Source organism: Nannobrachium achirus (assembly GCF_963921795.1).
Source record: "Nannobrachium achirus genome assembly, chromosome: 14".
In the NCBI taxonomy this organism is placed as follows: domain Eukaryota; kingdom Metazoa; phylum Chordata; class Actinopteri; order Myctophiformes; family Myctophidae; genus Nannobrachium; species Nannobrachium achirus.
This window is the reverse complement of record NC_137821.1, coordinates 44,596,497-44,619,625: the sequence shown is the minus strand read 5'-3', so window position 1 is coordinate 44,619,625 and position 23,129 is coordinate 44,596,497. Positions and strand designations below refer to the sequence as shown.

Genomic DNA, 23,129 nt, shown 5'->3' with positions numbered 1-23,129 from the left:
AAGCTCGCAGCGCGGCACTCGGTGCCGCGCTGTGAGCTTGTATATCTGCTATTTTTTCAATAGCTAAAGTTGCTAGGGCCCCTCCACCTTGGGCCCTACTAACTCAGTCCCACTTTCTTCCCCCTTATGACGCCCCTGTCCCCAGTTTACACCCCCGCTTTCTGTCTGTCTGTCTGTCTGTCTGTCTGTCTGTCTGTCTGTCTGTCTGTCTGTCTGTCTGTCTGTCTGTCTGTCTGTCTGTCTGTCTGTCTGTCTGTCTGTCTGTCAGTCACTCACTCTTCGGTTCCGCGATGTTCTCTTTGAGGGAACAGCTTATGTCCTCACCTCAGCCATGGCTGCACATTATGGCAAGGCTCTGAGCTCCTCCTTTTGTGTGCTATAGCTAGAGTTTTGACATGTAAGCATTGAAACTCCAAAGTGCCTTGTTGGCTTCCGGGCAGACATGAAGTCACGGTTATTTGCTACACACAAAGAGGGCTGTTTTTCCTTTTGGTGGTCTGGGGGTTTGAGGCCATTGTAACTGCAATGCTGCATGTTATTCTGTCTCTGTTTCCATCCCTTTATGCTATGCAGCCTCTTGCGATTTGGGATGTGCAGACAGAACAGAAGCTGCCCAGGTTTTGTGGCGTTAACACAGTGCCAAATTTAGGAGGACAATTTCCCCGGCGGATATGTCAACAAAAGGCGTTTTTTTTGCTCGTATCTTAATTGTGAACAGATTAATAGCGTTGCACGGTAAGTATGATAAACGGTTGGAATTTATTTTCAGGTTAGCTGCACTCCTTTCCGAGCTTTTAAACAGAACTTACCAATCGCTTTACAGGCCATGGTGATGAATTATGATCCCAATTTCATATTCATGTTCATCTGGGTTACACAGACTGAGAGATGCACACCCGGGAGACCATTAAGATTTACAAGGGGAAAAAAATAACAGAAGTGAATATTTTTCCAACTTCTGCTTCTGACCAAATAACAGCCTGGTGTGCAGCTATCAAGCGAGCTATAAAGCAAATTCACTGCTCACGGAACCAAATTAAAGCTACTTCCATTCTGCCAACTCCATTCAGATGGACATTAAATCACCCGCTCACTCATAAGCTCACTTTCTGAGGGATAAGTCCATCTCATCCTCAGAAGTCCATCTTGCTCAGCTCTTAACAAAAGATGGCTAAGCTGATTGGAAAACAGATACAGTATTCCCGGGGCGACGGGTTTAGCTGTGGGCAGCTGTGGACATGAATCGTTCAAGATTAGCGGTTGCTATATGAAGGAAAACAGGAGTTAGCAGTATAGTTTGAGAGAGCCTCGATAAAGAATAATACCAGTAAGACTCCCTAATCGGGAGATAAGCGACCGTCACGTCGCTTACACAAACTTTAGAAGGCAGTCGTAGCCAATGAGGAGGGAACATGGGAAATGTGACGGATCCATGTTGATGACATGACTGTAGAGATACTGTGTACCGCTTTGCGTGATTTTAGGGCAAAATATGTAGGAGCAGTGTCCAAAGAGCCCAGTGCAAAAATCAGCCTCATGGTGGCGCTAGAAGAGGGCCATGTGAGAAATCAGGGCTGGAGGTTGTGGTTTGCCAACCAAGGAGTGTGTGTGCAACGTTTGGCATGGATAGGGGCAACGGTGGCGGAGATAAGAGTAGGGGCAAAAGTGTGACTTGACAGACAGACGGAGAGACAGCCGGTGGAGGTTTTGATAGTAATTGTGACCTGGCAGTCGCAACAATATCGTTGCTGTTGGGTAGAAACCAGCTACATTTTTAAATAAATCAGTGAAATCATCGAACACCCTTTATGTCTCTGTGTGGGTTTTACAAATATTGAACCAATGGAAAGTATTTAAAAAAGCCCTTCTGATTAAACCTTGTCAACTCCGCTGGATCCTCAAACTTTCAGACAAACCACCTAACTCCAACTTCTGTAGTTTGTCCCCCATTGATTAGAATGATGAAACAAAACAAAAACCACCGAAATTCATGGACAAAAACCTCCACTTGAGCTGTATTTATGTGAAGTGATGATAAATAAGACACATTCAAGTATCTGACAATGTATAAAGTCACCCTACTGACTATGATGATTCAGTACTTTTTCCATTCTTTTCATTTCCTGAAAAGTAAATGTTTACGTGTTCTTTGCCCGACGGCACATCAATCAATATGGTTTACATCTGCTTCAACCAAGAAGAGAATCTCAAAATATGTTGTTCCAGGGACCCCCAGAAGCAACGATTTGAGTTACGAAAATTTGCTTTAAAAATATAAATATAAGATTTGCACAAATCTTCATGATTTTTCAAAAATCGTAGATCTACAAGCTCATATCACGGCACAGTGCCACGCTATGAGCTTGTAGATCTGCTATTTTTGAACCAATTCAAATAATGGTTGAAGTGGTTAAAATCTCAAATGACAGATGCGTTAATGGTCTTAATTTAAGATTTACAAGGGGGGGAAAAGAACAGAAGTGAATATTTGTCCAACTTCTGTTTCTGACCAAATAACAGTCTGGTGTGCAGCCTTTGATGAGGCAGTATTTTTTTCCATTCTTTTAATTTCCTGAAAAGTACATCTTTTTTTACAAGCTGGTATTGATCTACTACATCGATCAATATGTTTACATCTGCCTCAACCGAATCCCTAAACGCTGCAATCGACTCACCCCTTGACCAACTCCAAGACGATGTCGCTCCCGTCTCCGGAGTTGAACAGAGACTTCAACTCTGAAGTCTCTGTTCTTACCGAACTCCAACTTGTGGAGAGTTAGATGGTTTGTTCCCCATTGATTAAAATGATGAAGTCAGACAGAAATCACAGAATAAATTTCACGTATGTGCAAATGTACTGTGACAAACTCGTCCCGAAGGCGTGGGGCCATATTCTATTCTATATCTATCTATCTATTCTATCTATCTATCTATCTATCTATCTATCTATCTATCTATCTATCTATCTATCTATTCTATCTACATTCATGGTAAAAAAAAAAAAAAAGAAAAAAAAATCCTAACTTCACTTGAGGTGTGATGATAGTGATGACAATATAAGAATACCTTAAAGTATCTGACAATGTATAAAGTCACCATACCATCTTTGATGATGCAGTATTGTGTTGTTCTAAAACATATTTTTTTCATTTCCTGAAAAGTAAATAAGCTGCTTTTTATATTAAATCTCTACTGGATTGGAAGCCATATACAGTAGGACACTCTCCAGTGACTGGCTCACATTAAAGGACCCAAAAACAAACACTGAACTGGGGAAAACAGCCTTCTGTTATAATGCCCCAACCACTTGGAATGACCTACAGCTTAATTTCAAGATATGGTCTCCTATAACAAACGGTCGATATAAATCTTGAATTGATAACCTCCCCACAAATGTCTGCAACTGTTTAAATTAGTTTTGTATTCTTTTTGTTCTGTTTTTTTGAATATTGATGTTGTGGGAGCGTGTCGATATTGCTACATAGCATCTGTTTGATGGTTCATTCTTTCGACACGGGTGAATGGTAACCTGGTGAAATGCTAACCTGCCGACGCCGGTGAATGTTAACCTCTATGCCTAAACCTAACCCAAACCTCAGTACGTGACGTGGGTGGGTAGCTAACCTGCCGACGCTCAAAGTCGAAACAATGACTCGTCAAAAGAGCGAGATTTCCCAGATGTTGTACTGTGATGTATCTTGACGGCACTGCAAATGAGGGCAACCTCAATGTCTTTTCGTAGAATAAACAAAGGTTGAATGAATGAAAAAATGCAGTGACTCACCCCTTGACCAACTCCACGACGATGAAGTCGCTCCCGTCTCCGGAGTTGAACAGCATCAGGCCGTCGGGCGTGGTGGTCTTGAACTGGAAGAAGAGGTGCATGGAGGCGTAGGCCTGCAGCGTGGCCAGCGCCAGGTAGCTGCCCTTCGTTCGAAACGTCACCGGGTCGGCGATGATGTGGCGCATGCCGAAGCGGGCGTTCAGCTCGCAGTAGGAGATGTCTCCGTTCTTGCACTGGTCCAGGTAGGGCAGGCCGTTGAAGGTCAGGCCCTGGAGGTGGCCGATGAAGTTGGACGGCACCACGGAGATGAAGCGCCGCTCCGTCATGATGCCCGTCTCGATGTTGTGGAACTCGAGGCGCGTGTGGGGCCCGGGCATCTGACCTGGAAAGGGGGTGGAGGTGCATGGGAAATACAGCATAAATATTGGTTTTCCTTAGCAGGCTTTCGGCTGGTTTGTAAATTATACCTGGCACTAGGGCATTCACGAATAGTGATTTTTAGTATTCGAATTATTCAACCTCAAAGTATTCGAATAGTCGAATTAAGTAAGCAAGCAAGAGGCGAACATTGTGAAAATAACCGATCTACATGCTCACAACACCTCGCGTTGCGAGGCGTTGTGAGCATGTAGATCTGCTATTTTCACAATATTTATCTGCGGAACCGAGTCACATTAAATGTAATACCTACAATTCCAAGTGCTTGTCAGGGTGGGGGTCCCCAGTTCAAATATGTTTATTTTGGGGGTCACGGCCTAAAAAGGTTTGAGAACACCTGGTATAGAGCATTAACAAATTCATCCACCAGGGGCATTGACAACTCATCCTTATGACTTCCAGAGAAAACAATAAAAAATAAAAAATAAACGAATATTCGACTTCGGTGAACAATGTCGAATAGTGACTTTGATATTCGAATATTTGGTGAATGCCCTACCTGGCACAATGGGCCTGATGAAGAAACACTCTTTCGTTTCTAGCATTTTCTCTTCATTTTATTTTAAAAGAAAAACATAACGTCAACTCCAGAGGCACCCACCTTTCTCAACATCCACTAAATGAGTTGTTTGGCCTTCATTGGCCTTATGTGCAGACTCGCTCATTGTAATGTTGACACAAATTATTTATGAGTCCATCAGTGGTCAGCATTGGTCTGGCTTTCCTCTTACCTCCATCTTACAAGTAATTATAGTTTACTTTCAAATTATGACACCCTCTTACTCTCCGTCCCTCAAACACAAATTGAACATGTTAGATGAGCCTTTATGTGTGCTTTCACCTGGATAAATAAAGGTCAATCCCATTCACATTTTAAATATAGTCTTCACTCAGAATCACTCTACACGCTGCAACACACGGAATGCATAACCTCAAACCTAATCTAAAAAAATAGTCATAGTGCAACCCATATTGTATTACATTATGGAGTGCTGTGACCTAATATATCATTCTTTGTAATGTGATTACAATTAGGGGTGTAACAATATAGTAACCGAATCGAAAAATCAATTTTAATTTGCAACGATCAACTATTTTGATATGCAAACAGCATTTGGCTTTGTATCGTATCGTAATGTTTTACAGTGCAAATAATCAGTATTGAATTGTTTTGCATTGCAAATAATCAAAATGAAAAAGAGGGGTCAAATTACTTTTCCATTCCATTTAGCTACTCTTGGTCTATCGATAAATGTGTATAATCTGTGTTCATGTCAAGTGTACATGTGTTGAAATATAATGTCCATATTTGCTAGAGAATCACAGTGTTTACTTATTTATATCCATAATATTTGTTTTCCCTTAAAGAACCTGCATTATTGACACATTTGACAACATTTGATTTCTTTGCTAAATAGTTACTATATCGTCCATGTATCGTATCGTCAACCATGTATCGTGATGCGTATCGTATCGCTATTAAATGTATCGTTACACCCCTAATTACAATGAAAGTGGTAATAAATACAGGAAAATAAGCTGATCCTAATGTGCATAATGCTCGTATGATCTCTTAAAGTGCCGCTCAAGTGCCTCGATTTGTACACGCTGATCCACGTTTACGAATTAATTACGTTATCGCGTGGAAATGAACACGCTTTCATTCGTCTCTTGCGAGGAACTTGGAATGTTGTTCGCAACCTGTGCTGCAACGTGGTATGATTTACATTGTGCAACAAAAGGAGGTGTGTGCAATATAATGAGTTTGGGGAGCTGCCTTATAGCCTGGTTAGCCCTGCGAGGACTCCTGCAGCATTTTTCCTGCCTCATTTAATTTGTATTTCTTTTCCTTTTCACAACATAATAACCATTTGAGAACCGGATAGAGCCAGCTATAGCTGCTTTCCCAGTTCCTAACTTAGCGGGTTCATTTCTCGCCTCTGGCCCTCTCTCTCTCTCCTTCCCCTCACGTAGCTCCTCCAACACCTTGCTCTCTCACCTTCCCGCTCATCCCTTGGCCTTCGGGTGTGTTTGCCCGCGGCCTTAACGTGTTGGACGTCTCCAAACACCACTTTCTCTTTTGACCTTTACCCCGTCATGTTGCTCGTTTTCACGGTTGGGGGATATGAGAGCTGGCGTACAGGCGGCGTCTAGCCGTATCTCTGCACACAGCCACTCCCGCTCGATGTTCGAGCCTGGCTGGCTAACAATAAACGCTTCTATTCCCCTTGTGTTTCCTTGACAGAGGTTTTAGCTGCTCTCTCTGGAACTTCTTCCCATAGTGGAAAAAAAGGGGGGCAAAACCCTGTGGGGGTAGTGGATAGTTATAAAAAGCTGCTTTAAACTCACTAGTTTTGCCTTTGTTTTGTCTTGTGCTTGACTTCTGTATAGTGTTTATTGTTTTTCATATATTTTTATTAGGTTTATTTTTCAGTTCTTGACCTTTTTTTATCTTTGTTCTATTAATATAATATTTTTCATTATGCAGCACCTTTAGAAAGACGCTTTATTAAATAAGGTTTTCGAAAACAACAATGCAATGTATTTTCCTTTGCCGTTTCATGGCACTGAGAAGTTATTCCTTCCATGAGACTACAGACCGCAGTCAAATAGGATATGGAAATGTGTTGAAGATGAATAATACCAGGACTGGCCAAACATATAGGCCATAGACTACTAGATTTGGTTTATCAGAGAAAGAGAATGTGATTTTAATGGGAATGTGTGACTCACTAACATGTCTTGTACCTTCAATACCTACAGACTCTGACCTGACATGACACTCCTAGGGTTTTTGTTTTTTTGTGCAGTTTTTTTTGCTTTGAGCACTTTCACTTTTTTGATTGGCATTTATTTTTGACGAGATATGGTGAGACACTTATGAAGCACTGACTGCAATGGACACTATTTGTTTTTACCTCTGTTTACTGTTGCTCTGTATTGTTGAAGCTTTTTTTTTTTTGCCATAATTGTTGTACTGAACACAGCAGCACGTGTTCTTACTCTTTACCTCTTTAACTCTGTAACCTTAACTGCTGTGCTGACATTGGGCGACAGATTTCCCCCCACAGGATAATAAAGTTAGATTATCTAAATGCATCTATGTATCTATCTACAGTTGTTTCCTGTTGAGATTGGCACATCTCCTGGGAAAAGCTGCCCAGATCACACATGTCACAAGGGTCTTCTTATTTTTTCACTCTCAAAAAGCACCTGCATTTGAAACTACATTGCAGTGCACATCATGGGGTGATCACTGCTTGCCTCCTGTAAATTGTTTTATTTTTTATTTTTCTGTTTATTTTGTTGCTGAGTGAGGTCAGCAGACAAAGTGAGGTGAGTGAGATATAAAAACCTGGGTGAAATGTGCCAATATCAACAGGAAACATCGGTATATCTATCTATCATTCCTTCCTTCCTTCCTCATCTTATGTTAAAAAAGGATCCCAATTTAAACAAGCCCAGGCGCTTTCTAGAGGTGTTTCTCCTTTTAATTTACCTTGTACCATTGAACCAGGTACTGTCATGAAACTGTGAGAATCTACTGACACTCTGAAGCCCCCCACTGACCTTCCACGGTGACGTTGTCCACGGAGAGCTGCAGGTTCTTCCCTCGCCGCACCACCTTCACCGTGTGCCACTCGTTGTCGTTGAGCTTCTGCCCCGCGAACAGCGTCTCTGGGCCTTTACCTGCGGCGGGGAGAGTCAGGTCACTCAGCCGGCCTGGGACAGACAGGGGGATGCAAGCAGCGCTTCCCTCACACAAACACACACGCGCGAGTAGAGAGAGCTAAATATAATCAGTGACAGCAACACTGGGAGGAAACCTGCATGTTTGCATGTCGCATACATTCCCATGCATGCATGCACGCACACACACGCAAGCACACACACACGCAAGCACACACACACAAGTACACAAACATACATTTTGACAGTCAGCCATTCATTCACCATACATGAAAAAACAGTGAGAACAATACAGGAGTCAAGCATTCGATCTGACACAAACAAATTGAGAGCCTCTTCCAAACTAGCCTTGCATAGCCAGGCTTACTCATCTGCGAAGAGAAAAGCCTGTTGACAATATGAGGCAGAGACAGTTCTAGGAGGTGAGGCAGAATTCTCCCGGAAGTTGTCTTTTTTACACAGTGAGGTGTTCCCGCAAATGTACCTCGCTGGAAAAAATCCGGTCTACATCTCCAGCTCCGTCGGTTGCACTCGCAAAAAACTATGTACAAACAGAAACATTGATTCAGGCGATGTTACACCTATTAAGAGCGAGTTAAGTGCTACAATCTATTTCCGTTTTTTCGCTGGGGAATGTAAACAGACTGCATGACGTAACTTCCGCTAGAAATCTTGGAACCAACCGGAAGGCCATATTCTGGCCGGGATGCTTTGAAACACCACTAGTGTTCCGGCAGGATTCCGGCATTTGGCAGACACGGAAATAAGCTGTTATGGAATGAGTGGGCATGACATCCAAAGACAGCTGGCCGAATCGTGGGTTCCAACGATATACAGAAAGCAAATGTATTGTTTTTTTTTTATTTTTACAATAATGTCTCTATTCAGTAAGTGCAGGAAACAAGGTGGGATTGCAGCAGTCCTCAAGTCGATGAGCAAGACCAGACAGCTTAAAGGAGTAGTTCACCCACAAAATGACTTTTTTTCTATTGATTAGTCATGCCATGGAGACTTGAGTTCAATAATATGTTTTGGTTTTTGTCGCATTCCTAAGACGAAAATTTGATCAGAGTAAATTTACCCCCATTGATTTCGGATGGGGACCCGAATGGATTTGGGTCCCCATCCGGAACGAATGGGGTTACATTTATTGTCATCACGTTTTTGTCTTAGGAATGCAACAAAAAAACTAAACATATTATTGAACTCAAGTCTCCATGGCATGACTAATCAATAGAAATACTCCTTTAACTGCCCCCCCCCCCCCCCCCCCCCCCCCCCCCTCATACCACCCAAGTCCTCTCTCTCCCCTCTCTGTCATGGATGTGATGATATATGGTGCTACTGAAAGGCTTATAAAGCCATATTTACTGTGTGTGTGTGTGTGTGTGTGTGTGTGTGTGTGTGTGTGTGTGTGTGTGTGTGTGTGTGTGGGGAGAGATGACTATTTATAGGTTGCCAGTGACGCAGCCTTATCACACCAAAATGTGTCAGAATCTGTGGGACAGAGAGAGAGAGAGAGAGAGAGAGAGAGAGAGAGAGAGAGAGAGAGAGAGAGATAGAGGGAGATAGAGAGACACAGAGAGATGATTCCGGTGAGGGAAACCGATGAGGTGACTCTATATTTGCCCTTATGACGAGCTACATAATTGACCGTGCCAACATGTGTGTGAGGAAGTGAGGAACATGCCCTCCGTGGGAGAGAAAAAAAAGGGGGCTCAGCCTTTGCCCACACCTCAAAACCAGCAGTCATTTCGGGCATATGATCCGGAAACAACCTACGTCATGTTGTAGTCATCAGACGGACTACCAAAGTGTAATCCGCATTATTACAAAAACTATGGTCCCGGGGATGTGCACAGTACATGAGGGAATGTAGGAGTCTAAGAAGTAATGTTGGAGTGCCCGTTGGGCAGCTCTTTATGCCCATAATATGGTGTTCCATTTTGGAGTTCCCGTCGGGAAGCTCTTAATGCCCATATATGGTGTTCCGTGTCCAGGCCAGTCTGTGGTGTCAGTACTAGGACGTCAGAGTATGATGTCAGAGTGCAGACGGCGGACGGACAGACATTCCGTAAATTAATAGTGAGATAACGTTATGTCATGTTGTAGTTTGTTGTAGTCATCAGTGTTGGGTGTAGCGGCGTTATAACTAACGGCGCTACGTAACAACGTTAGTTTTGCTGTAACAGAGTAACCTAACGAGTTACTTTTACAATATAGCAGGATCGTTACCCAGTTACATTTTCCAAAAATAACTGCGTTATTTAGTTACATTTAAGACCTATATTTCCCTGTCATTTCTGTGCGCTCCTCATTCTCTCTGTCAAAGGAGACATGCACAGGTCCGTCCCACTCGCCACTGTCAGTCTACAGTTTTATACAGGTTGCCAGTTCTGGTGTAACACAGGGTGGCCAGCGGCAGCTCTGTGAAGTGAGCAGGAAGAGTGGCATGCTCGTGTCTTGTTTACATATAATTTACAGTCGTGCATGGCAGGGCTTGAGAGAGACAGAGAGGTTGCCTTTTAGTAAGGCTGTGGAAGTATTCACACTATTTTTGGATTTACTGGTGAAAGAAAGGAGGAGGTTCAACGTCAATGAAAATCACCATGTTGAAGTCCAGCCGTCACAACACTCCGGTAGGCTATTTTATGTTTACCAAACGTCCTCGCAGGTGGGTTTTAATTGTCGGTAACGGAAAAAATATATCGTTAAGTTACTTTTCTCATTGGGTAGCGGAGTAACTTAACGGATTAGTTTTTCAAGTCAGTAACTAAAGTAACCTAACGAGTTACTTCAAAATGTAACGATACCCAACACTGGTAGTCATCAGGCGTCCGTCTTCATCTTTCTGGTTTAGGCTACTCTTACCTAGACCAGATCACACGGCCCGTTTAAAACGAATACCAGGCTTTCCTCCGAGGTGGAAGGTCTGGTGACGCGAGATTAGGAGCGTGTCGATATTGCGACCATACAGGGACGTACTGGGCCCCTGATTCAGCCCGGGAAAAGTAGTTGGAGAGGCCCTCATTGCGCGCGGGCATCAGCCACGCACCATATTTCTTCGCCTTCCGGACGTGCTGCGAGGCCCCAAATACTATGATGTTGTATGTAGACCATCCAGAAGTAGTCAAGGAAGCTAGGGAGTAGTGAGCCAGTATTCAGATGATACGTATGCAAGCCAGTGGGGCCAATATTATGGCTCTGTAGGCTGCTACTCAGCGCTATAGAGGGAGATCTCTCTCCATAGCTGCTACTCAAAGATTGTCCATTTCAGATCATGAGAGACAAGCCAGTGGGCCAATTACATGAGTTATACGGTATTTACTTTGTGGGCTGGCTATTTTTTTTTTATGGCCGGCCGGGAATGGACCGGCCTTTCGGGAGTTGTCCAGCTTTTCCCAATGGCCAGCACGTCCCTGATTGCGACATAGCATCTGTTCGACAGTTCATTCTTTCGACACGGGTGAATGTTAACCTGGTGAAAAGCTAACCTGCCGACGCGGGTGAATGTTAACCTTTATGCCTAAACCGACCCAAACCCTAACCTCAGTAACCGTGACGCGGGTGAGTAGCTAACCTGCCGATGCTCATAGTCGAAAGAATGACTCGTCGAAAGAGCGAGATTACCCCCGCAGAAACCCAGCAGGCCTGAATGCCTGCAGCGGGCGTGAGGATACAGTATGTCAGGGCAAGGAGAAAAAGAAGATAACAGTGATTAGGGGAGAAGAAAGGGCTCTGTAAACAACTACTTCATAACGGGAGACTTCCAATCCGTTTGCCAGGGGGGGCCGTGACGACCGCGATATAGCCTACAGCGCCCGAGGAGACGAACCGCGGGTGAGCGATGGTCCAGCTTGTGGCTGGTTATATAAAAGAAACCTCCGAGGCAAAAAGGCCACCGGCTCTGCCATAACACGATTAGCACTGGCGTCTGGTTTATTAGAGATTTAATAATAAGGAATTCTCCTACACTAGTGTGAGTGGGGCCTGGAGGCTGCCAGGTTTAGCTAGCTATAGCCACGACTGGCTGGAAGGCTGACTATTACTGTATAGTGCGGCTCTCCCCCCTGGATGATGAAGTACGCCGCGGCGAAATACGATTGTCCCCACTCCCGGTTGTGCACGAAATGATTTAGTTTGGAGGGAAAAGGTTCCATCAATTGATGGCCCGGCACGTGTGCAAGGCACGTTGGAGAATTGTTTTCCCATTTACTCTTGTTTCCTATTTTTTTCCTCCCACCCCACCTTTTTCTCTCTTTTTTTTTCCTCCACTGGCTTTTTGTCTCCAGCCACATGAAATTGGATGGAGAGACTTTTAATCACAGCATGTGTGAAGTAAATATAAAGGAAAAGGCTGCAATATTCGCCACAAAGCGAGAGGGGAAAGAGAGGGCTTAATAGCGAAAATGAAAGTGGGATGGCATGGAGGACAGGTTGAAACTGATAGAAAGGGAGAAAGCCAGACAGAGAGAGGGATGAGGCCAGGACGGAACAGAGGGAAAGAAGATAAAGGAAAAAGAGCTATTTATTTGTATATGCAATCTACTGCAGGGGTCTTCAACGTTTTCAGGCCAAGGACCCCTTAGTTGAGAGAGAGAGATGAAGCAGGGACCCCCTTTTCGTAGATTCCATATAGTTTAATCGTTTGACAGCACAATCATCAGTGTATTTTGGATTCATGTCAATTTGTGTTTTCGGATATTTAACCACTTGAACCGACAATACTTAATAAACTTGACCTTTCACTCTCTGTACTTAGTCTGCTCTTTTTTCCCCCTCTACACCAAACCTCTTTGCCGAAAATAGCCTAATCTACCATCTGCTATTTTTGGCTAAAGTTCTCAGAATGTGGACGTTAGGGTTCAAGTGGTTAATATGAAAAAGGAGGGGGAAACTGTTTCTATCACACAAAGATTTGGAGGACCACCTATTGACACCCCTGATGTACTGTATAAGTGTATTCATATGTGTATTTATGTATTATGGATTTATATCTGTATTTATGTATCATGAGCATGTATTTATATGTACTGTACAGTATGTGTATAGTATTAGTGCTGTCGAAAGATTAAAACATAAATATCACAATTAATCAGATAGGATAAAAAGGATATTTTTCAAGTCTTAATAGTATTAGTGCTGTCAAAAGATTAAAACATAAATATCACAATTAATCAGATAGGATAAAAAGGATATTTTTCAAGTCTTAATAATATGGCATATTGTCATATAAATCCTTAAATTCTCAACTGAAAACAACAAGTACAGTAGAACAGCTTGTTTTGTTTGTTGAAATATTAATGTTATGTACATAATGTTGTTCCCGTGCTTATTGCAGGCCTTGTTGATGAGATTTAGTCAAATAATCCTATAGAATTCCAATAGATAGCTTAGCTCATGGTCTAATTGCAAACAGAGACTGTCATGCAGTTATGAGGCGTTCTTATGCATTTTGCTCCTCAGTGGGTTGGCATCTTAAAACGCATTGGAGGCTTTGTCAATGTTAAGCTGTTTATTAGCATTTCTTTCTTTTCCTTTTTTTTGGTATCCATATTTGTATTGTTCATTTTTACATTATTCCAGATCAACCCATTTTGCTCAGCAATTTGGTTTACAGTGTAAATGGTAAATGGTGCATTTATAGGCTTTTTATCCAAAGCAATTTAAATAGATTGTGCATTACATTCACCCATCCACACACACATCCATACACCGATGGCAGAGGAAACCATGCAAGGCATCAACCAGCACATGGGGAGCAATTAGGGGTTCAGAGTCTTGCTCAAGGACACTTCGACACCAACTCTGGGAGAGCCCGGGATCGAACTGGGAATGTCACGGTTCCCATCCGGCCGCTCTTCCAGGCAGCCACCCTCCCCCCGAGCCACTGTCGCCCCAAGTCAAAGGACAGACTAGTCTGGTTCCAGCCCGTAGACCCGCCCACTCTCAGAGTGGACTGTTTCTCTGGTCTGGAATTGTGTTCATAATAAGCGCTTTCTCCCGTCCGAAATGACGTCTCCTCCAATGAGCGCAGGGGGTGGGGGTGGCTTTAACAAATAACCAATCCGCGCCACCGCGGCCCGTTTTTCAAGCGATGTCATCATCAGTGCGTCATCATCAGAAGATGAGGTGCTTTGCTCAGTGCTGCCGCTGATCTGTAGTGATTGGTTTAGGGAAAGTCAAAGTCCCTCCCCTCCAGAAATCGCTCAAACAGGGCACAATGTCAGACTAAAGCTTCAGCTGAGTCTGAAATCAGGCTAAGGACATACAGTACATACTGTATGTATTGCCTGCATGTGTGCAGAACACGTGCAGGCAATACATTCACAGTCGCATGTTTCCTTTTTGTTTTTGTACACAGGGCTACGCTACCCCTACCCTTCCTACAATCCCAAGCTCTCGTTGGTTACACCATGACTACAAGTGGAATGACACTCCAAGTAATACAATGAATACATACAGTATATACTGTACAGGTTCTTGAAACATTTTAAGCAAGTTATAAGCGCGCTTTGACCTTTTCTACAGCACCCACGAGTGCGTCAATTGATTGTCTTTTGGCCCCATTTGCTCTTGTAATTGACAATTCCACCCTTAAAACATTCCCAAAATATATAGTTTATTTTATTTTTTATTCTTTTTACAGAAATGCCAAGCTGTGGCATTTTTGCCACAGGATAAGGGATCTAATGCCAGTTGCAGCCCAAAGTCTATAGTTCTGGACGGCGTGCACAATGCACACCCTTGGCCGTTAGACTACAGTACAGTTCAAGTGTAAGAAGTGACCCGTAGCGGTCCTTATAGGGTTCCTACAGTTGAATTAACACTTTGGATGTCACCCCATGGAATAACCTGGGCGTGAACCCGGCCGGCTGATATATGAGCGTGGCAAAGCTACCCAGTGCTGTGCAAGAATGCAATAACAGTGCAACCCTAAGGGGGCGAGGTCCATGTAATATTTATCCGGCTAGCCGCCGGGGCCATGGCAGAGCCGGGGCCATGGCTGGAAGTGAGGTCTATTAAGGACATAATGGCACCAACAATAGGGAGTCTAAGGATGTATGCTCCGCTATATGGACAGCGATAATGGAGAGGGCTTTAGGCAGGAGTAACCTTGCGTCACCAGGCTTTCTCGGGGGAAAGCCTGGTGTTCGTTTACAACGGGCCGTCGATCCGTTCTAGGCGGAAACCACAAGCAGAATAAGCGGCGTCAATTTGTTTGTTTCCCCACGTTTGTTTCCCCAATCGCTATTAAAATGCTCGAGTGGCCTAGTGTAGTCTTGCCAGTCGCTACGAGTTGGACTAAAAGATGCATTATACCAAACAAATTTTCCGAAAGCAAAACTACTCCGCATCAAGAGGTTTATTAGGTAGGCCCTAAAAGTATGTCCTTGGGTGCAGGGGAATATTTGGGGTTAAAAGTGAATCCGGTTTGATAGTTCCGGCCAAAGTGTAGTCCGTCTAGGACTACAACATGACGTAAAGTGGTTTCCGCTCCCGACCGGATCAAACCCGAAAAGTGAAGGGACCCTAGGCTAAGGCTGGAGCTGTGAAAAGGTACTGTACAACATGGGACCCATTTGGTTCAAGGCACAAGATGCAATGCATAATAATTGTTGTCAATTACTGTACAATTTACAATTACAACATTAGATAAAAAGATGAAGAAGCACTTTGTGGGTCTGTGAGTATGCCAAACTGATAACAGGTGCTCTTTGGAGAGGGTTTAGTTACTTACAGGACAACATTTCTAAGTTAATTTCCGTTGAGACTTCATCAGGCCGAAACCCTGGGGGTCCACACACCCAGGTTATTTCACGAGTGACAAGTGTTAATTCAACTGTTACAACTTACAATTACAACAATTTGAGCATTTAGCAAATGCTCTTATTCGGAGCGACTTACGGTGACAATAAACAATTTAACAATATACTATAAAAAGTTATAATCTGTACATTAAAACTATATGATACTGGGTAGAAAATGAACCTACAGTAGCATCTGTTCAAATAACACAAGCAATAATTGTTGGTTGCATCCGCCACCTTTATCACTCAAGCCCTATATGATGTATACAACCAATACCGAAAATAGCTGATCTACACTAATAAAGTATTCACAATTCATATAATGGCATGTCCAAATATAGGGTATGCACGTGACATCATGGTCATACCCGGAAGTTATGCGGGAACGCCTACTGAGTGGCAAAAAAAACACTTTCAGCCCATACATCCAAACAGAAAAGTCATATCTGATTGCATTAAACAACATTAAACGACGTTAAACTCACTTTGCCATTTAATTTGCCATTCACTTTATGCATGCGAATACCCTCTAATAGGGATGCCAGGTTTAAAGTGTTTAAGGAAGTAGGCAATATACAAATGAGGAGCCACTTAAAAAACTGCAAGGTCAGGAGTAGCAGTGGAGAGTAAGTGCCAATATTTGTCAGACAACAGCAGCCATATAGCTTCAGAGTACAACGATAACAAAGATAATTATGCTAGAACGGGAATGTTTGGCAAGCGAGTGAACCGTATACGCCCAGCATCAGATCATAATGTCATCATGTGTTTAAATAGACGAGCGCTGCCGATCTGCTATATTTGGGAGCTACCCGTCCCTCCTGGCCCTGAAAGAGAGAGAGAGAGGGGGCTCAGACTCACTCCAACGCCAGGGACGTGCTGGCCATTGGGAAAAGCGGGACAACTCCCGAACGGCCGGTTCATTAGGAAATAAATACATTAAAAAAAATGTCGGCCTTCTTTCCATTTTGGGGGCTGAGCGGCCAACAAAGTAAATCGTCACTGTCGGGCAGAAACCTTGTATCTCCAATTTGTAAATATTTTCGCAAAGCAAAGCCCTGCTTCATCATACAAGGCTGTCGCACAAAAGTAGTGAAAACAGCAGATCTCCAAGCACACAACGCCTCGCACCGCGAGGCGTTGTGTGCTTGTAGATCGGCTGTTTTCACTGGTTTAAATCATTTTTAAAATGGTTTTGGACATACAAGGTTTCCACCGGACAATGACGAAATATAACTCATGGAATTGGCCCACTGGCTTGTCTCTTGTGATGATCTGAAATGGCAAATCATTGAGTAGCAGCAGCGCTATAGAGAGAGATCTCTCTCTATAGCGCGCAATGACGGCCTCTACAACTCTTTTTCCCGGGCTGAATCAGGGGCCCAGCATGTCCCTGTCCAATGCCATAAGGTAATGAACACAGCAAACAAGAATAGGCACAGAGCCGGCAGTCCAGTGTTAAATGAGCCTGTAAGCCCTTAAAAACCAGCTCATCTCTATAGAAACAAGTAGTGGGGACGAAGTGCTCATTAATAATAAAAAAAGAGACACGGCGATTATTAAAATTCAATTAATTCCTGCCCCGGCACAGCTTGCACGCTTCTCTGGCTTTGACACCGAAATCAGTGGGCAGAGGGCCTGTGATCGCCTACACAAAAGCAATACCTCGCCCTTCATCTAGTCCCTTCCTTTGCAGGGGCGTCATAAGGGGGGAGGGAAGTGGGACTGAGTTACTAGGGCCCAAGGTGGAGGGACCTTAATTATTTTATACTTTAGCTATTGAAAAATAGTAGATCTATACAAGCTCACAGCGTGGCGCGAGCTTGCAGATCTGAAAATGTGTGCAAATCTTTGAATATATGTATTTTTTTAAGCGAACATTTGTAACTAAAGTTTTGCTTCTGGGGGGGGGGGGGGGGGGGGGGTCCCTGGAACTAAATATTTTGAGATGGGGGTCCGTGGCCAAAGGCATATCATGTTGGTGGTCCTTCACATGAAAAAGTTTGAGCACCACTGATATAGAAACATACGTTTTAAAAAAAAAACCTTAGAAGGATTTGAAATATTCAAAGCGTTGAAAAGATTTTCACGAAAAGTAGCAGATCTACGAGCTTGTAGATCTGCTATATTTTTCAATAGTTAAAGCACAAAATAATGCGTAATAACGCGCTCCCAGTCTAAATGGGCTAGACCTCCGCTCCCCCTATGAAGCACATTCATGGGGGGCCCGCAGTGAATCCTCGTACCCAGGGCCCAGAATTTGGTGCGACGACACCCCTGTTCCTTTCACTCCCTCGTCTCCTCTCGCTCCCCGTCAGATTCCCTCCCGTGTGCCAACACATCACACGTGGTCGCCGAAGGTTCTCTTTTTATCTGCCATGTAAAAATAGCTACATCAGAGAGAAACCTGCGTGCACGTTATTATATCCCCATTGGCTGCGTCCACGAGGTGTTGTGATGTTTGCAGACTCTTGCATAATTACCGACAGCCATCCATCACCGGCCCGCTGTGTTCGGTATGTACTGCTGTAAACAACCTCGATTAAGCCATGTAGGCCGGAACGCAAATCTTTGTAACCTTAGATTTGAACGACTTTAACCATTATTTTGTCACTGTCGGGTGGAAACCTTGTATCTCCAAGTTTAAAATGTGTATGTTCTTTTGCAAAGTAAAGCACTGCTTCATCATACAAGGCCGTCGCACAAAAGTAGTGAAAACAGCAGATCTACAAGCACACAACGCCTCGTGGTGCGAGGCGTTGTGTGCTTGTAGATCGGCTGTTTTCACTAGTTCAAATCGTTTTTTAAAATGATAAATGCAAAACAAACAGTTTTGGACATACAAGGTTTTCACCGGACAACGACGATTTATACATATACAAGCTCACAGCAAGCTTGTAGATCTGCTATTTTTGATAAATCGTGAACATTTGTGCAAGTCTTTGAATATTGTTCTATAAAATGTCTTCCAAATCCTTCTTCTAAATCAGTGGTTCTCAAACTTTTTCATGTCAAGGAGCCCCAAAATTAAATAGTACGTAGTATTTGGCCGCGGACACCCCCCATCTAAAAATATGTTGTTCCAGGGACCACTCAGAAGTAGATATTCAAAAGACTAGATCTATAGATTTTTTTCAAAAATAGCAGATCTAGCTCGCAGCGTGGCATTCGGTGCCGCACTGTGAGCTTGTATATCTGCTGTCAGGCAGTGGGCTGCAGGTTGCCGCCATCAGTCACCGTTTGTGCCGTGTGTGGCGCTGGCTCCTTGAGTACTGATATGTTATCACGTTGACACTAATCACTTTTGAGAAAAGAGCGCGTGAACGCCAAACGACGTACGGTTAGAGACGAAGACGACATCTTCGTCTTGAAGTGTTTTTTAAAGCGAGAGCGGTTTTCCCATCTCGTAGCAACAACCATCGGTGGCACAGAAAAGTCAGCGATGTTTTTTGACCTATTTAATTGGACTCCCTTTCTCTCTTTCATGTCAACAATTGTCCCCAGACACCTCGATGGCTCGCCGCAGCAGCACGGGCTTAAATAAACAGAGGGATGCGGAGCATGAAATCAGGCCCCGCTGGCGATCCGTGGCGGAAAAAACTGGAGCGCCCGACCGACACAGAGGCCCCAATGACACTCGTCGACTTTGAGTCAGCAGCCCCACCTGCCGATCATCCTATGCTGAGCCGTACCACCACGAGAATGTGTGTTTTTTTCTATAAAAAAATACAGTAAAAATATCAATACTGCAATGTACAGTAGAAGCAATCTGTTACAAGTCAAAGTCTCCAAGTCTGCTATTCAAAATGTACTTGAGTAAAAGTACAATAATGTTGGCATCAAAATAGATGTGACGCATTGTGAGCTTGTAGATTGTCTATTTTCAAAAAGCCAAAATTTAAATAGGGCTGAAGTAGTTTGTAATAACAATCAAAACCTACAAAGTAACCAGTAACTAACATTTTCAAGTAATTGTAAAGGAGTAAAAAAGTACAATATTTCTGGAGTAGAGGGAAAAGTACAGAAAAATGGAAATAGGCTACCCCAGTAAAGAAAAAGTACCTTAAAATGGTATTACAGTACTTGAGTATATACAGTATGTACTTAGTTACTTTCCACTAGCCTGTCCAGCCAGCCTCATACTGTGCATTCACTCACTCACTCGTTCCGTCCCACAATATAAGTCTGGACTTTGGGCTAATAGGCAGCTTGAAAAGTGGGCAGGAGTACTTGCCTTGAAAGACAGACTCCTCAGTCAGCGTAGCAAAACATCTCTCAGTCAGTCGGATTAATGGCAAGCAAACACGTATTTTCGGCCGATGAACTCCGCTAGCGCATATACTCCTGTTCCTTTTTAATTGTTGTAATTGATTCCGAACCCGGAAATAACTTCACTTATTACTTGTTTTATTGTTTCAGCGTTACCTGTTACACTTGTTGCATCGAGGGCAGCCATGTTGTTTTGAAAATGCTGCAGCAAGCATCTACGTCACCATCTACACATGGACCAATCAGGGGAAGCTTTTCACTTGTTGTGCGGACAGCAGTTGAAACAGTCACTGATTGGCCCGATCAGAAAATGATCGGGGACGACTTCTCATACTCTGCGCCTATCTCCTGAAGTCCAGACCTCATATTGTGGGAAGGAGGAATGAGTGAACGCAGTATGAGGGATGGCCCGCCAGGCTAACTTTCCACCACTGTCAGTAGGTATATTCTTGATGTTTGTTTGGAATCAAACCGAGGGGGTCGAGCTCGAAGTTTCACCAAGACGTGATCCCGGGCCGAGCGATTGACCTCACAAGACGTGTCAGCGCCACCAGCAGATGTTGGTGATTAGCAGCATCGCTGCCGACCCGGACAACCAGCCACTTGGCGGTGGTGGTGAGGCATCAGGGTCGAGTGCTGTGCCAGCGCAGAGTTCAGAGGTGACTGCTGGGGGCGTGAGCCTGTGTCAGCGAGTCAGAGGCTAGAGCTGTTAGTTTCGTGGGTAGAGGGACGGCTGTGGGTGTGTGTGTGTGTGTGGGGGGGGGGGGGGGCTGATGTACTGTAGCTGTGCCAACGAGACAGTTTGTTCCGTGCTCCGCTGCACTACTGCAGACTCTGAGGAATTGGGCGGTAATAATAATAAGCATTCCGCCTTATTATTGCTCTTAGGGGAGGATAGGGGTGTAACTTAGGCCTAGAATTATTGAATGCTTTAACCAGTGAAAAATAGCAGATATACAAGCTCGCAGCTTGTTGATCTGCTGTTTTCATTACTTTTGTGCGACAGCCTTGTATGATGAAGCAGGGCTTTGCTTTGCGAAAAAAATTACAAATTTGAAATTGGAGATACAAGGTTTCTGCCCGACAGTGACGATTTACTTTGTTGGCCGCCCAGCCCCCAAGACTTGTAGATCTGCTATTTTTGAAAAAGTTGTGAAAATGTGTGCAAATCTTTGAATATATGTATTTTCAAAGCGAATGTATTGTAACAAAAAATTTGCTTCTGGGGTTGGTCCCTGGAACTAGACATTTTGAGATGGGGGTCTGTGGCCAAATAAATATCATTTTGGGGGTCCTTCACATGAAAAGGTTTGAGAACCGCTGACATAGTAGTCTCTCAAGAACAGACTAACTGAGCTCCATTTAAGTGAAAAGGACCTTTACTTTGATGATGGCTGGCCAGATTGCTGACACAGAAACATAGGTTTTTCAAAAAACCTTAGAAGGATTCAAAAGACACTTATAGAATCGGGTCAAAATTCTATTTTCACGAGCTTGAGCTTGTATATCTGTTATTTTTCAATGGTTAAAGCATAAAATAATGATACACATTAATGTGTACCCGTTCTAAATACGATACACATCACGATACATGGTTGACGACACGATACATGGACGATATTGGTTCATTCATGGCGATACAATACGATTTGATTCAATGATTTAAAATCGATATAGTAACTATTTAGCAAAGAAATGAAAACTGTGTGAAACGTGTCAATAGTGCATGTTTTTAAGGGAAAAATATTTGGATATAAATAAGTAAACACTGATTCTCTAGCAAATAAATGAACATTATATTCCAACACATGTGGACAAACCCGCACCTTGACATGAACACAGAGATTACACACATTTATCGATAGACCAATAGTTTCTATATGGAATGGAAAAGTAATTAAACCCCTCTTTTTCATTTTCCTTCTTAAAATCGCTAAATACGAGGCACAGATACTTAGTTTCCATACAATCAATTATTTGCACTGCAAAACGATTCAATACTGATTATCTGTATTTCAAACGATACCGATACGATACAAAGCCAAAACGGTACGATATGTGCTTTTGCATATGGATATAGTAGATCATTGCAAATTAAAATCGTTACACCCCTACTGCATGATGCTAATACTAATTCAAAGACGAAGACGAATGAGCTAGGACGCGCAGCAGAGTGGGACAGAGAAGAGACAATCACTGGCATAGAGTGCGTGCTGCGGTCCCTCCTTCTGCATCAATGCCCTCGATATGCCATCTCGGCTTTTCTTGACTCGAACGTTGACTGAGCTAAACGGGCAAGCTAGCGCGGAGCACCCGTGTTAGTCGAGCTCCCTAACTGCAATGTGAGATCTCCTTTTTTTTCCCCCTTTTCTTTTTTTATAACGACGAGATAGCGCTTCTTGCCTTCCAATGAGGTATGACAGCATGTGCCATCTCTAAGTATGGGGACACAGTGCTAGCCTCCAGTGGAGACAGAGGTGTCGCACCAAATGCTGGGCCCTGGGTACAAGGATTCACTGTGGGGCCCCTGTGCTTTAACAATTGAAAAATAGCAGATATACAAGCTCACAGCGCGGCACTGAGTGCCGCGCTGCGAGCTTGTAGATCTGCTATTTTTGAAAAATCGTGAAAATCTTTTTGAAAAACCTATTTTTTCTATGTCAGTGGTGCTCAAACTTTTTCACGTGAAGGACCCCCAAAATGATATGTATTTGGCCACGGAACCCCCCCATCTCAAAATATTTAGTTCCAGGGACCCCCCAGAAGCAAATTTTGAGTTACAAATGTTTGCTTAAAAAATACATTATATTCAAACTAAGATTTGCACACATTTTCACGACTTTTCAAAAATAGCAGATCTACAAGCTCGCAGAGCGGCACTCGGTGCCGTGCTGTGAGCTTGTATATCTGCTATTTTTCAATAGCTAAAGTATCAAATAGTTAAGACCCCTCCACCTTGGGCCCTGGTAACTCAGTCCCACTTTTCCCCCCCTTGTGACGCCCCTGTCCAGTGGAGAAGAGACTATGGCTGATTCAGGCTCCCTGGCAGAGAAAGAGAACGCAATTATGAGCAGCTTACGCTCAGGAATTTTCGAGGTCGGAAGCTTCTGTGACCCAATAAACACGGAGAGATGCAC

At 43.5% G+C, this 23,129-nt stretch overlaps 1 protein-coding gene across 1 annotated transcript in view; it reads right to left on the bottom strand.

Annotated features, from left to right (window-relative positions):
* nrxn2b (neurexin 2b) overlaps nucleotides 1-23,129 on the bottom strand; it is a gene marked incomplete at its 3' end in the record, with an annotated part of 1,346,377 nt that overhangs the window by 657,460 nt on the left and 665,788 nt on the right. The window contains exons 11-12 of the mRNA XM_080741211.1: nucleotides 7,793-7,912; nucleotides 3,785-4,166 (exon numbers count right to left, since the gene is read on the bottom strand). Coding sequence (XP_080597337.1) covers nucleotides 3,785-4,166; nucleotides 7,793-7,912 — 502 coding nt within the window. The remainder of the gene's footprint in view (nucleotides 1-3,784; nucleotides 4,167-7,792; nucleotides 7,913-23,129) is intronic.